This window comes from Hippocampus comes, unplaced genomic scaffold (genome assembly GCF_001891065.2).
Source record: "Hippocampus comes isolate QL1 unplaced genomic scaffold, H_comes_QL1_v1.1 scaffold139, whole genome shotgun sequence".
In the NCBI taxonomy this organism is placed as follows: Eukaryota; Metazoa; Chordata; class Actinopteri; order Syngnathiformes; family Syngnathidae; genus Hippocampus; species Hippocampus comes.
The window spans coordinates 165,885-181,445 of record NW_017804829.1 but is presented as its reverse complement, the minus strand read 5'-3'; the positions used below and the strand labels follow the sequence as shown (position 1 = coordinate 181,445).

General features: G+C 42.1%; 1 protein-coding gene across 1 annotated transcript in view; it reads right to left on the bottom strand.

Moving 5' to 3' along the window:
- Positions 1 to 2,452: 2,452 nt before the first annotated feature.
- Positions 2,453 to 15,561, bottom strand: part of pard6b (par-6 partitioning defective 6 homolog beta (C. elegans)) — a 17,559-nt gene continuing 4,450 nt past the window's right edge. The window contains exon 3 of the mRNA XM_019866686.1: positions 2,453 to 4,445. Coding sequence (XP_019722245.1) covers positions 3,535 to 4,445 — 911 coding nt within the window. The 3' untranslated portion in view covers positions 2,453 to 3,534. The remainder of the gene's footprint in view (positions 4,446 to 15,561) is intronic.

Below are 15,561 nucleotides of genomic sequence, written 5' to 3'. Positions count from 1 at the left end.
GCCACACAAGGCAGAACATTAAAAGTGTTTCCAGTCTAACAGTATCACAGTCTTAACAGGTTCATGAGACTGCAATCATAAGAAAGAAGTGTGATGCAAAAGTGACGCCTGTGTGCATGTGTGTAAGCAGGATAAACATTTCTTTTGAGCTTTTTCTCATTGGGATCACAGGTGACTTTGTGTCTGTCTATCCCAGCCAACTTTGGGACAATATCCTGGAAATGTTCGTCAGTCAATTTAAGGGAACATATAAATGCACTTATATTCACACTTATAATTTGTTGCATTGTGAGAGATGTGCCGCAGGATATTCTCCATCCAACTTAATTGCTCCGAAAATTATTCTATCCAAATATTGTGTCTTTGTTCACCTATCAATGCTAACAACATATAGTGACAGGCAGAACAGTTAAATGCTCTTCCACAAGATGGCTGAAGGTGCATAATGAGCCCGCGATCCACTTTTTCGGTTGCTTTTGTTTGGTGGGGAGCCTTGAGATGCTTAAAAGTAAAATACGTGCCTTGGCTCAATAAAGGTTGGGCAACACTTATTGAGAGTCTTCAATCAACCTAACGTGCAGGTGTGGGGGAGGAAGCTCGAGAAAACCCAAACGGGCACGGGAACAACTTGACAACTCCACACAAGAAGGCCCCAGCACAGATTTGAACCCAGAAACACTCGACTGTGAGGCAAAACGTACTAAGCACTGGTCAACCATGCTGCCGTGAGTAAAAACAAAACTAAAGACAAAAATTTCTCTCGTTACATCTCAGCTGTGGAGGCTCTTGAATTGCACACAAAATGACATCAGTGGTCAACAAATTACAATTTAAAAAAAAAAAAAATCAGAGATGCAAGCAGACTTTGAGAAACTTAACTGATTTCAAATTTTTTCTCCCTCAAGCACATTTTTTTATAATAATTGTATCATGTAGAAATATATTTAGTAATAGTTAGGAATCAAGGATTAGGTTCAGAAACGTGGATTTTTTTCTGAAACGTCATAGCTATAAGTTACAAGGCATGGTAAAATCAAGTGTGCAAGTGTGTGCGCAACTCACTAATGTTTTTTCGTCAGGGTTTCTTTAAGGTCGCAAATGGACGCAAATTGATGGTTTTTCTTGTTGCGAAGAAATTTTGAACATGTTCAAAATTTGATGACTACAAGAAAAACAGTTGGCAACCATAAAACAATTTGGGAAAGTTTTTGGACCTCTTTGCAGCATTGAACGAACCCTCACCAAAAAAATAAAATAAAAAATATTGCTGCATGCGCACATACTTGCCAACTTTTGCCACTCAGTGATTTACAGGCCTTAATTGGTCAAACTTTAAAACAAACAAAAAAAAAGAAAATATCTCACACTGATGCTCAGAAAAAAGTGGACATTTTTGACATCAGCGTCGAAAGACATTGAAGAACACATCAAGCCACCTCTGATTAAAATTTGCTGTTGACCAAAGCATTTGTCAAGGATACAGTGTAAAGCCGTGCAAAACACCGTAAAACCGTCTTGCCTTTTTAAAATACGACAATTTCAATTTGACTTTTTAGCTGCGGTCAAAACAGCCTCTAAAAGACAAGGTTACGTGTTACAGTGGTGCTCTCAAATGTTTCAACTCGGGTCCAAATAACCATTATGGAATGCTGTGTCAACTGTGGCCTTGCTAGAAAATGACCCGACACATTTACTGTACAAAGATTCAAGGTCGACGAACTATGTGGGGCGGGATCAACTGGGGGGGGGCTTTATGTTATTTGATATTTTGCACACGTGATGCAATAGAGGGTGGGTGGGTCATTGTTGTCGTGGCATATGCAGCAACAGTTGCAAACATTATCCCAAATATACAAAAGGTCCACAAGTGGACCAATGACGGCAAACAGTAAAATCTGAAAAGGCCACTATTTTTACGCTTGTATGACAGTGACTGATGACATTAAAAATGATCTGTCACCCTGGAATCGTTGAAGCCAGGGGTCGCCTCGCATTTGCAACCTTAAAAGGGGACATATTATGGAAGACTGACTTTAATTGCTTGTCTACAAACAGTCGTACGTCTGGCGATGTCACGGGGCACACCGCGACACTCATTGACACTTGAATTGAAAAATACATGTTCAATTCTCGATCCATGGGGTTTTGGATGAAAACATGCCACAGACAAATTAAATTCACTTAATTAAATGCATAATACGACTCCTTGAGGTTTGACCAGGCCAACAGCTGTCTTAAATGACTATAATCAATTGACATACCTAAAAAAAAATCTGAGGCTGAAAGGTCCAAATTTGTTTTGTCTTTGAATAAAAACATTATCATCATTTTTCTTATTGTTACTATTATTATTATTATTATTATTTTTGCAGAAGGCAGCCTCGGTCAGTGAATTTGCTGCAATATTCTTGCGGATGATTGTCTTGCTAAAAACAACATAAAAAATAAATAATAAAATAAATGCCTTGTTGGTGTCCACAGGCTTGTGGCTGGGGAAACACTCATCGATTCATAAGACGCGTGGGCATGAGGGATCACCGCTGCTCTCTAGAGGAAGTTTGAAAAAACAAAAACAAAAAACAAGATAAGTGCTTCAGGAGGCTTGTAGCTTGGAAGGAGGTGCAGTACCTGGTTTTGGGGGGAGGTTTTTCTGTGAAGTGACACCTTTAGTCCTTTAGTGTGTGTGTGTGTGTGTGTGTGTGTGTGGGGGGGGGGGTTGCCCGCAGCCTCCATGGTGCCACAATGGCACACGCGTGGGCACTACAGTCTGAAGTGTGGTGTTTTACATGTAAATGTACAAACATTTCAATAGGCTTTGTGTCCAGATTCAATATTTACATGTCATTGCGCTTCTCCGTCAAAGTTATTGGCGTCAATGGCTGGTCCGTGACTCCCTCTCAAAGTGTCGCTCAGTTTACATCCAGTTTGTTCCAGCTACCGCTACATCTGTGAAGTGAACTACTTGAGTTGTCCTTGTACAGAAGCAATTTATTGGCTACTGCCATTGGTGGCGCTATGCCTCTTGTACACCTCTTGGTTAGAGTCTCTTTCTGATTGATCGAATACGTTGCAAAATAAAACAAGCTTGCTGGAGAATAGTGACTTGGATAGTGTTGCAAATCTGTATGCTCAGTACACATGCTGTAAACTTGACTTGTAGTACAAATCACATGTTTGTTATCTCTTTTGGTAAGAGGGATGCATGAAGCCAAATGTCGTTTCTGGTCGACCAGCTACTTGTCTGCCTCCCACTCAAAGCATGTACACATCGTCTTGGGCCTGGTCTGATTTGCTTGTGTACATGCTCCTGAACCCACCGGTATTTTTCGTGCTTTTTCTGAAATGCCATCAAATGCCGCCAAGGCCTTGTCTAATTAGGAATTGGTGTCAAGGAAGTCTGTTGAAGTGGGTTTTTGTTTCTACAGCTGGACTTATGTTTATGTTTCATCCAGATAAAAAAAAAATATTTTGCTAACACGGCGTAAACGTACAGAGTGTGTGGAAGTACTCAAGTGTAGTGCATGCATGGCAGTTCTACAGTGTTATTACAGTTCCGTCTTCTTCGAGACTCCGCCTCCTCGTGGCTCTGTCCGGTGACGGTGTGGAGTACCCGGCCTTGCTCAGTGAGCCGCTGCTCCCGCGGGCTAGCACGGCACCGTTGATGGCGAGGGGTGGCGGCGAAGCGGACGCTCGCAGGTTCAGGTGCGGCTCGTAGCGAGGCAGCGGGGGCATGCTGTAATTGGACGGCGTGCGGCTGATGGGATCGGCGTCGCCCCCTGCCTCGATTACGAGGTCCTCGTCGTCTTCGTCGCTCTCGAGCTCGCCGACGGGGAAATTCTGGATGATGTGCGAGGGGGCAGAGGAGGTGGCGCCGAGCCCGGCCGACAAAGAGTAGCCGTAGTAGCTGGCTCCGCTGTCCGAGGACCGCCCCGAGCTCCCGGACGCCGTGCCCCCGCCGCGGACGACGTTGTTACGCTGGTTGGCCGGCTTGACTGTGATGATGAGGTTGTGACTGTTTGCGATCATCATATCAGTCACTTGGTCCAGAGATTTGCCAGCCACCTCGATGCCGTTCACCTCCAGAACCTCGTCATTCACTGCGAGAAGACCGGTGCTTTCCGCGAGGCCGCCGGGAACCATCCGAGAGATAAAAATGGCAGGGACCTTCTCCAAGCCCTGCGGCGTTACCCGCACGCTGGAGCCATCACGGATGTAGAAGCCCAGAGGCTTTTCCTGGCCGTGCTTGTACAGGCGGACGCGTCTGTGCGTTTCGGGCAGGATGTCCACGTCGATGATAGACGAAACGGGACGGAAGTCCCTCGGGAGGCTGATGATAACGGGCGGCTTTTTCCTGTTGGCATCGGGTCGGAGAAGAACTGCCGAAAGAACCGTGTTTTTCTTTCTCGTCAGCGTATCGGTACCAAAGGTTGTATAATCGGCTTCCTCTGCATAAAAAAGAACAGATGACAGACAATAAACAATTGTTATTGAGCACCGGTATACGCTGCATGTCATTTCACATGAGCATTCATCCACAACTGACAGAGTCTTGAATGAATGTGTCAAGCATATTTTTGGAATGCGGGAGGAAGTTGGAGTAGCCAAAGAACATATACAGTCCCCTCCAAAAGTATTGGAATGGCATGGTGATTTCCCCATGTTTTTGTTGTATCCTGAAGACATCCGGGTTTCGGATCAAAAGATGACTATCGACAAAGGTTCCGAATTCCAGCTTTTATTTCATGGTATTTGCTTTTTCATCTTTTGATCTGAAACCAAATGCTTTCAGAATACAACAAAAAGAAAGCAAATGTCCTTGCCGTTCCAATACTTTTCGGAAGGGACTGCAGTATTGTTCTGTCATATAATTTCAAGAGAACGAATAATCAACTCTGAGCGTGCGTGTCCTGTGGACAGCACATTCTCCAACAGGCCAAAGCGCCGTCCTCCATCATCACACTCAGACATTCTTACAGCCCTGGACAGACTAGCTTGTCTCGGGACTGGCATCATATATACTCCAGAAATTGATTGTCACTTTTCATTTATTTTGGAAATTAATTTCTTTTTTTTTTTTTAATGATGATTTGTATTTGGAAATATTTTTAAATGGGCCACTGATGTGTAGTGGTTCACTCGTGAAACTTTGTTGCAGGTAGCATGGGTTCTGTTCCCACTCAGTGATGGTGTGAATAGTAAGTGTGAATGGTTGTCTGGCTCTACATGTGCCCTGTGATTGATTTGGCGATCAGGCCAGAGTGTAGTCCACCTTTTATGCAAAGTCAGCAGGGTCTGAACCCGGTTACTCCGTGACCCTGAACGGTATATGGGCTCGAGAAAATGGACAGATTTTGAATTGGATGGTACAATCATCAATCAGCGAAAGTGAAATCAAGAACTTATTGGATATTTTTGCAAATGGCCAACAGAGCATCACCCAACACAGCCTTTTGTGTTGTCATCGATGAGCTTTTATAGACTTTAACCCGGCATGGCGACATATTAAAAGCAGAGCAGGTGAAAGGGAAAGAAAAGGAAGGAAGTTCGCTCACTACTAGTTCACTAGAAAAACAGCAGCTAAATATTAACAGAGCTACGCAGGTAAATGCCACTCTTTGCCATCAACGTCCAACCTGTGAACACGTGCAAGTCATCTTGGATGATGGATTAAAATAAAAAATAAAGAACTGAGCATTGTCATTCAATTCTTGGCTGCATTTCAATGCAAATCAACAGCACTATGAAGAGGGATTATGCAAAAAAAAAAAAAAAAATTCCAAAAAAAAATAATTAAATGAGCGTTGTTCAAATACAACACTACAGTCACGCACACGCTGCACTTCTGATCTTACTATCTTACTATTAAACAACTTCCTTTTCAGGCCTCACATCCCTCTGTGTGCGTGGCATATGAAAGGCTATTTGGATAGCCGACCAAATTAGAGGTTGATGTGTATCACAGAATGAATTGTGATTGACTTTCAAAGCGCTGCTGGACATTCAATACAGCTTATTTATAGATGTTAAATATGCGGTCTAACTGTTTGCAGAGCCCCTCAGCAACTTCGATTCCTCATTTGTACAAATGATGCTCTTTGTGACTGTGCGTTATTTTAAAAAAAAGATCTATTAAAATCATCTGTTCCATTTTTACTTTTCTGTTTTAGCGGTTTTGAAACTCTAAAAAAAGAAACACCGCTCCCAAGTACATTCTTTAAATAGTATCCTCTTTACCAGAGCACCATCTTGACAGCACAGCTGCACCATTAACTAGCTCTGTAGAGTTGGGAGTCTCAATCATTTGATATGTTGTTGATGTCATGATAACCGTACAGCAGTTATTGGTGTCTATTCAATTTTTTTTTTTTTTACCCCAGGGGAGAGTTTGGCGTGAAGGCATCCATCAGCACGTATTTTATTTTGAAGCAGGCTACCAGTCTTCCAGACAAATTTGGCAACTAATTAACCAATCACTAATAACAACCGGCTGCTATCATTGGCCGTTTTATTGAAGCATAGAAATGAGCGTAAGTGTCCTGTCTGCTTCTTGTTGAAAAGCACTAGACACAGAAGACAAGCTGGCAAAAGCAACAAGTCTCACAGTGCGACAGTGGGAGTTTTTGCAAATTTATGATTGTGCAAGATGATACAAACGTCTTTGTTCCGAAGGTCCACTGTATTACTTATCTCGGACTGACCAATGTTACAAAATGTTGCAACAATACCTCCAATATTCATTAGCTTTAGCTTTTTTCATGCATGAGGTGAAAAATCTCTGGAAATTACACTAACGACCCGGACTAACGTGGCTCCTCCTTAACCTACACAGATCTTAAACAGTCGAGTTGCATTACTTCAACATTCTTTCCTGACAGATTCTGTTTTTCTTGTTTTAAATTCTGCCAGTGGAGGCAGATTTGAAGCAAGGCTAAGATGTGTTCAAGATGACGTCATGGTAAAGCCACCACGTTGACAACGATTTGGACATCTAAGCCAGTCAGCGCCCGTGTAATTGAAAATGAAAGCGTGTCATTAGGGAGTTTTGAACCAAGCACCGAGAAGCTTCTCATCACCTGAAGGTGCACAACAGGCACAGCTCATTGACTCCAGTACCAGCGGCCACCCACCCCGAACTCAGTGGCTCACTCATCATGGGTGTGCACAGGTCAGGTATTTGAACTATGCAGTGGCAGCTTGGACTCCCGCCCCAGAGTTGAATGGAGTCAGCGATGAGCAATGGAAGTTGAAGCACTGGAGGAGAAAATGACGAGCTGCCGGTGCCACTAACGACCACGCGTGCACATATTCAAGCTCGGTCATTGCACTCTGCTCTGAATTAAAAGGACATGCCTTTCCATCACAAAAGGACGTCAAGAGGCAAAACTGCCATCGGAAAGGAAGCCACTCAGGTCTACTCTCACGCTCCGAGTGCATCATGCCTCACTGACAGCTTACATAAAAGATCCTTTTCAAGGACGTGAATGCAGTTAAAGCACAATTAAAAATGAGACAGTGAGTTCCTGATGGTAATTAGTCACGTCAAGTTACGTCTAACTGTACCCTTGTGACAATACTGAAAAGTATGGTAGTTTGCGTTGCCTACACTAGGGTCCTTCACAATGAAAATTTATTAATCATGTATATCGAATAGAACTGAATTTGACAAAATATTATAGTTATTTATCCAGTCAGTGTAAAAGAATAGGGTAACCGGCCACAGGATGGGATGTGTAGGCCAGATGCCGATAGCCAGCTACATAAAGAGCATCACAACTTAGCCTGGCAACTAGGAAGAAAGTATTATCCATCCATCCGCAAAATCTGTGATTAATAGTAATTTCCAGAAAGATCAACGTCACTAACCCCGTTCGTTAAATAAGACATAACAGCAAACAAAATCGTGCACACTGCAGGCACATTCTGTGCTACCATTGTGTATGTTTGAGTCCAAAAGCTACTGTATTTTCCATCCTGAAAGGCGCACTGGATTATGAGATGAACCTTCAGTGAATGGCCTATTTTGTAATTATTTTCATACAGTGGACGCACCACATTATAAGACACAATCTACAATACATCCACTAGATGTACATCCACAACAGAACGATAACATGTCAGTAAAACTTCTTTAATAAAGCAGCAACACAGTTCACTTAACCAACAGCAAGTTACAACATTGACTCGTTAACGAACTCTCTTGCCACTGCTCTATTTCCGTGTTCAAATGCGTAACTGATCGCCTTAAGTTTGAACTCTGCGTTGTCAGCATGTCTCATGCAAGGAGCCATTTTGGGGTCGAAATATTACCGTAATGACCATACACAAGGCGCATCAGATTTTAAGGCGCTGTGAGCTTTTAAGAAAATGGAAGGCTTTTAGGTGTGCCTTTTAGTGCGGAAAATACGGTAATCTATTTTTAACATTGTTGTGTGTCTTGTCAGTACAAAGCCTGTGTGCTGGATGGCCAAAGTTCTGCCTCTGCATCCCCGACCATCCAATCACAAACTTATAGCATTCCTGTTAGATTTGGGATTGACATGGGGGGAAATAAATAGATGGATAAAATCATAATACATTATTTGCATTGTTACAGCCCTTCCACATGATGGCAATAATGGAAGGGTCTAACATAAGTGTGATAGTTGGAGAAGAGTAAAAAGTGGTGCGCTGTCATGGTTTGGTTCTAAAACACATACGAGTACTCAGATGGGAGTACAACTTAAAAGACAAAGATTAACCCCAACTCCCAAAAACAGATGGATGGGTCCATGTCTGTGTGTATGAAAGTAGTCCAACGTATCCAAACATGACTGCTGGCAAGCGTCTGAGTAAGAAAAACACATAGACACAAAGACAAGAAGTTGAAGGTTGTGGTGTTCTGGAAACAGTCGGGTTTGTTGATGACAAGCACGAACGCTCACCACCGTCTGTGCCGAGGTGTTCCTGACACAGAGTGTTACAACGCGTGTGTGTGTGTGTGTGTGTGTGTGTGTGTGTGTGTGTGTGTGTGTGTGTGTGTGTGGGCGTGCGTGCGTGCGTGCATGCATGCCGGCCAGTTTGAGCTTGTGCAGATGAGAAAAAGCAGGGCAAGTGCAAAACACAAGACGTAAGAAACAAGAAGGCACAAAAATAACAAATGCTGACGGAGGATGGGAATGAATTGTGCAGAGGTGATAACCGTGGAAAAGGAGGACATTCCCATGGGTTTGCTATTCCTGGTGCGGGTGAGAATACCTCATCCTTACAGCCCAGATAAAAGGCACCTTAAATGCTGCCGATAAGGCAGGAGGTAGAAGTGGAAAGAGGCACAGCAGTGAGGACAAACGACAACAGAATGAAAAAAAAAACACAAGAGTGGTTATGACCCGTGTTTCGGGGCGAGACCAGCCAGAATCTCGGTGTGCCAAATTGAGGACAGTTTGATGGATTTTCTATGAAATCCTTAATTCAAGAGAATGTGGTGCTGATCATTAGGCTGCTTCTTATATAGCCCCACTCATGAATTCACAATCGCTCTTGAGTCATAATTAGAACTGTGGCAGGGTGCACGCTCCCCATTCGCCACGTCGCCAAAGACGATTTCAAATGAGGAGTGCGGTGGTAAATACAATACTTGCCATATTTGCCACTGTGGCGACGGGCCAGTTAGTCTGTCAAAATTGCCCCGGCAAAATCCGTGTCAAAAGCTATGGCTACAAAATTTTCTTTGCGGCCAGTCACGTGTACAATTGGTTACAGTATTAAGACAGCATTGCTTGCCAAATAAAGTTAATGAATAATATCAATCATCATTTAAATAAAATAAAATTAAAAAAAAAAAAAAACATTGCTTGTCAAACCAATAGCACGTTTAAATATGCCAATGATGAGGTTTCGCAAGCAAACTGTCATCAAACCAAATGACAATGATGTTGGTGCGTTGTGTTTAACAAAAACAGAATGGAATGATTTTCAAATCATGTTCAACCTACATTTAATTGAATACAGTTGAAAGAAAATCTTTAATGTTCAAACTGATAAACATGAATGTTTAAGCAAATAATCATGACCGTATTTTCCCGACCATACGGCGCACAATATTAAAAGTGTAGTGTCAGTTATGGGCGCAATTTTTGGATGAACACATACACAATACATGTTGTATTATTGCACACGGGCATGGTAAAATGTGCTCTATCTTAAAAATCACTGTTGCACGCATGCATGCTAGAGTATGTTTTTAAAAAGGCAGTGGCAGCAAAACTGAGTTGGGTTGTACTTTAACTATGTACTCACGTTATTTTTTGATCAACCCTCATTCTCAAATCCATCAAAATCCGAATCTTCTGTATCCGAAATTAACAGCTAAGCAAGTGAAAATATGTGGCGCATTGTGAAGCGTAAAATACGACAACTGAGATGAGGGGTTACCGAAAATTGTATTTTTTTAAAAATTACAGTAATGTGATAGAACTTTTTTCCCCATATAATTGAAATTGTTTTTTTTTTAAATAATGAACAGTGAAAAAAAATAAACACATTTTTACACACTGTCCCTTTAATGAAGCTGATTTAGAACACTTACAATGTGAATGTTGTAGTTTCAATGACAAAAGGTAACCAGAGCTACAGTGTAGGTACAGATCGTTGTTGGCTAAGAGTGTGACCACCATTAGCTTCTAATAATATTATCAGAATGTTTTGTTGTCACCATGGAGCAGTGGAGATTCGTTTTTAGTTATGTCATACCAGATCCGTCCCCAGACCTCAGAATTAAGGTGGTGGGTGGGGCACATGAATGGGCTGCCCAATTATGACATGAGTCAACATTTTTTGACTCTATTTTTAAAAATCAGAGACGCAAGTAAACTTTTCTTGTTGAATTTTGGAGTCAAGATGCTTCTGAATCATCATGTTTCATTTTAACAGCACATCGTTGAACACTTCTTGCTTTTCACTTGATTTTCAGCCCGTTGCATGTTGGCTTGCTGGACCCACTTCACCCACTTTCCATCTTCTTGCCTTCATCTATCAGCTCTAAATGGAGAAATTCTGACAGACCCAACAAAGGAGAGCCCCTTCACCTCTGTCCTTCTGTCAGAGCAACCCACACTCCCCCATCGCCCCGCTGCAACTGGAGCCAGGTTTCGCGGGGGTAAAACATTTGTCCTGTGTTTTCTTTCTCAACAACTCACCCGCTCTGTCTCAGTCAGTCAGTACTGCTTTGGCTGCAGCCAGTTTCTACAGCGAGGGTCCAGTCTGACCTGCTGTCCTGTCTAATCTGGCCAACCGAGCTGATCTGAGACTGGCCACATTCCATCCAAAATGCACCCCCCTCGCTTCTTCTCTCCCACTCTTCCCAGATTGGGCCTCACTCTACATTCCTCCCTCACTAATACTATTCCCGCTATGCTCCCTTCTCTTCTGGTTGAATTTTAATCACACTTTTAATTGCACTTGCTTTCCTTTCCCCACTCTAATTACTTGTCTTGCCTAAACAATGCCTCATATATCAACACCCTCTTAAATCATGTTGACTCTGCTTCACTTTCTATCCTCTTGTCCATCCCTTCTATTAGGTCTGAACATGTGTTCCTCCTCCACACATTCCTTCCTGGGGTGCCGTGAGCATGTCAGGAGCAATTTTGGCACGTTTATACCAGAAGTGCAATTTAGTTTAAAGTACAGTTTGAAGAGATCTATAAAGAGCAGGACAGAGCGTTGAGACACCGTGTACGACATCACTGAATTTAACAAAGTTGAGGAAGGCCACAGTGGAATTTCGATCCTCGCACAAATACAATAAAGCCACACTGAGCCCGACAGCAAGCTAATGAACACTGCTTATATCAGGGGTGTCAAACTCATTTTTTGTCGCGGGCCACATTGAAGTGAGCGTTTTCCTTGGAGGGCCGTTATGACTGTGAAAGCATTTGAAGAAGTCAAGAATAATGGCTGATTCAACGATTGTTTAAGTTACTATAACGAGGGGTTTGGTAACAAGAATATGCTGAGAATATATTTCATTTATTACATATGAGAAGTTGAAATTTTGGTCCAGATTTTAGCAAGCATGGTAGAAGTTGACATGTTTGATTTGCTTTCGCGGGCCGCATAAAATGATGTGGCGGGCCAGATCTGGCCCCTGGGCCTTGAGTTTGACACCTGTGGCTTATATCAATAGTTTATAAGATCCCTAACCATTTTAACATCATTACAAACTCATCTTGTAGTAACTTTTAGAAAATGGCTTACAGAGGATCTGATTTTGGGGGGAGCCCCCAAAAGAACTCTGGTGTGCATGTCACCCATTCGCAACCCGTGAAAACAAGCAATTGTGGTCAAGTAAAGTCCTTCGTCATTTGTTAGCTTAAGCCTTTGAGTCGACGCTGACTTCTGCCACAATTATTTTGATACTCGCTGACACTGTTCCTTACATCATGTGCCGCCTTTGCAGGGACAGTTAGACTTTGTCCAACAAGTCATTTCTCCATTGTACTTGTACAGTATATGCCCCTTACTTTGACTGGATGACTCATTGGTTAGTGATTACCACGGCGAGCCCAGCTGGGATAAGCAAACATTCCTGTCCCTCCTGATACCTTTCCTGATACTTTTCTGGTGTGCCTTTCAACAACTGAAACTACATGAACCACCAAACAAACACACGCCCTGACAGAGAATGAAAAGTGAGCAACCGACACAAGGATCACAGCTTGGAAACTGTAACGGATTCTTCTGAAGGAAGAGCCGAGACCAAGAAAATACCTACTCAGACATTTCTCAGATCAACTTAGGGTCACCGATATCACAAAAATGGAAGTTAAAAAGGGGCATGGTGAATTCAGTAGTGTGTATCCAACCAGTATCCCAATTCAGTTTGGGTCTGTGTGGTAGATGCTTACATTGCTGTTGCCAAAATGCATTAATGGCGCCATGATATCAGTACGACGACTAGGCATTCACTGCACTGTTTCACAAGTGTTTTTAAATGACCGCACTGTATGATGTGAAGTCTACGGTAGTGATTGAAGGACGATATTAAGGACTTACATTTTACTAACAGGATAAGTGTTTAGTGCCATTGTTTAACATTAATTGTCCAAATTTCCAAATCCTCTGATTTCAGCCTCCAAAGAGAAATTATTTTCCGATTTCGTCAAGGTAAACTGGTTGTATTTAATCAAAATAAGACATTTGCAAACATCTGCTATTTGGGAAACACTGACTAAACCAACAATTGATTCAGTTTCACAAAATTATAACAGATTTTGCAATGGAATAATCAACAGAATAATCGATTCTTCAAATATTTGACAGTGACTGCCCTCCATTTTAACAAAACAACACCCAGCTCTAGGTCCCAAATAATCTCGATCTGTGAATGCCTACGGTTCAGAATTTGAATGGACTATGTATGATGTATAATTCACACTTAATTGCATTTATGCCATACTTTATGATGGAATGCTGGTTCTATTTCAGTGTCTGAAACACGCACACGCGCGCACAGAATTAGAATATATAAAACACAAGAAAGAAAATGTTGGAGTATTACAACTTTTGTTCTCAGAGCCAAATGTTGACGGTGCATTTCCCAACATGCTTTGCAACTCCTCTAAACATTGAAAAACCACTACGGCACTTTAAATCCATCTGTAAGTGCGTCTTTCTCTACTGCTGCCATGACAACAGGTAAACAGTGGGCACCTCATTGGCTGGCACAATAGTCACTGACTCATTGTGTAGGGCTTGGCTGGGAGAGTTAGCAAGTGTTGGCAGAGAGATATCAGGGAGAGATGAAAGCATTTTTTTATATAACATGCTGCAACTTGCTGGATGACACTCATCAAAATAAGTAGGCCAGATCACAATGCACAGCTAAGAAAAAAAACAATGGTGGCATGATTGAACGAGCAGCAGACAAATACACGCACACATCCATTATTAGTCCATCCGTCCAAACATCTGCACACCAGCAGACGAGTGAAACCCCGGGACAGAAAGTTTCTAAATTTATCCCTCAAGACACAATTCCAAAATAACCTGCGGTGCAAAGACTCCATGTGAGCTCACACGGAATAAGCAAATATTGTTTTCTTGAAAGACTCCATATGAATGGCAATGGTCAAAATTCCAGTGCAAGTTTGTCAAAGGTCCACTCTTGTGCAAGAATAGCCTTTTTACATCCCATCCAACCACCCTGTACATAATCAGCCACAGGGGTTCAAAGTCTAAGTAGTGTTTAAAACCTATTAAGGAACTTAAAAAGAAAACTCTCACACGCTGCAGCAATTCAACATAACTTACTTTGGTTGTCTGATGTCGAAAGACATAAAATAAAATAACACAAAACATCAGACATGGACAGTCATGCAATCGTAACCACTATTCCTGCATATGCCTTGCCAATGTTCTGTGACACCTACTCTTAAAAGATAAGATAAGAAAACCTTTATTAGTCTCGCAATGGAGAAATTCCCAATTCACAGCAGCAAAGTTATGAAAGGAAGAAGTAGAACAACAAAATATAGGAGCTGCCGGAAAGGCAGCCACTCTCGCGGCGCCATTTTGAAGTCAAAATAACAAAAATAACACAACACAACACACAGGACACAAGACAGTCGTGCAATCTTCACCACTTTTCTGCATACACTCTGTTGTCTGAAGCAGTTATAGATGAAAGAGGAGAGGATCAAAGTGTCCTTTCACCAGTGGATCAGAGACGTCAAAAGCATGTCGATATTAAAAACCTAATACAATGTTTTTAACCAGAATCTCTTGTTGCGAAAGCTGTTGTTGAATTTTGCACTTCAAGAGTGGTCAACACTCAAAATTGCTCATGGGAGAAGTGGGGAAGGTTACAGTGACCCGATTAAAAAAAAAATGCTAGAACAATCACAAATCCACTTTGTATCCTGAGCTACCTTTATGAGTAGCATCAACACCATAACAAGGGTCACGACAACACTTTCATATGGTCACTATGGTGTCAAACATGCAACAGACACCACAGAACACATTTTAAGTTTATGAATGATCCAAGCAGCACAAAAACTGGGGATATTTGCTTTTAAAAAGCAGGGCCTGTCGCAGTGGTGAATGACTTCTGCAAGGCTGCGTGAGTGTCTGAGCGTGACAGTGGCTGTGGCTGACAGCACCTGCTGCGCGAGTATGCTCGTTGTGTTTGTGTTTAACGGTTCTCGCTGCATTCAATAAAAAGGCAGAAAAGCGCATCATCGACTGTGGTTCTCCTTTCCCACACACACAAACTTAAGTGACATCACACACGAGCAAAAAAAATATGCAGACTGGCATTGCTGTATTTTTACTTGGCAAACCCATAAAAACAATCACTATAAAGCAGGGGTCCCCAACCTTTTTTGCCCCACGGACCGGTTTATGTCAGACAATATTTTCAGGGACCGGCAATTAAGGTGTGGCGGAAATAATACAACAAAATAATATGGTATGAGCTGCATGAAAACTGTGGTGTTTTCGAAATATAATAATAAACACAAGGAGCGTCTAATCTGGCCGCAACACTCTGATCGCTATGGTAATGTTTAATGCCTTCAAAAT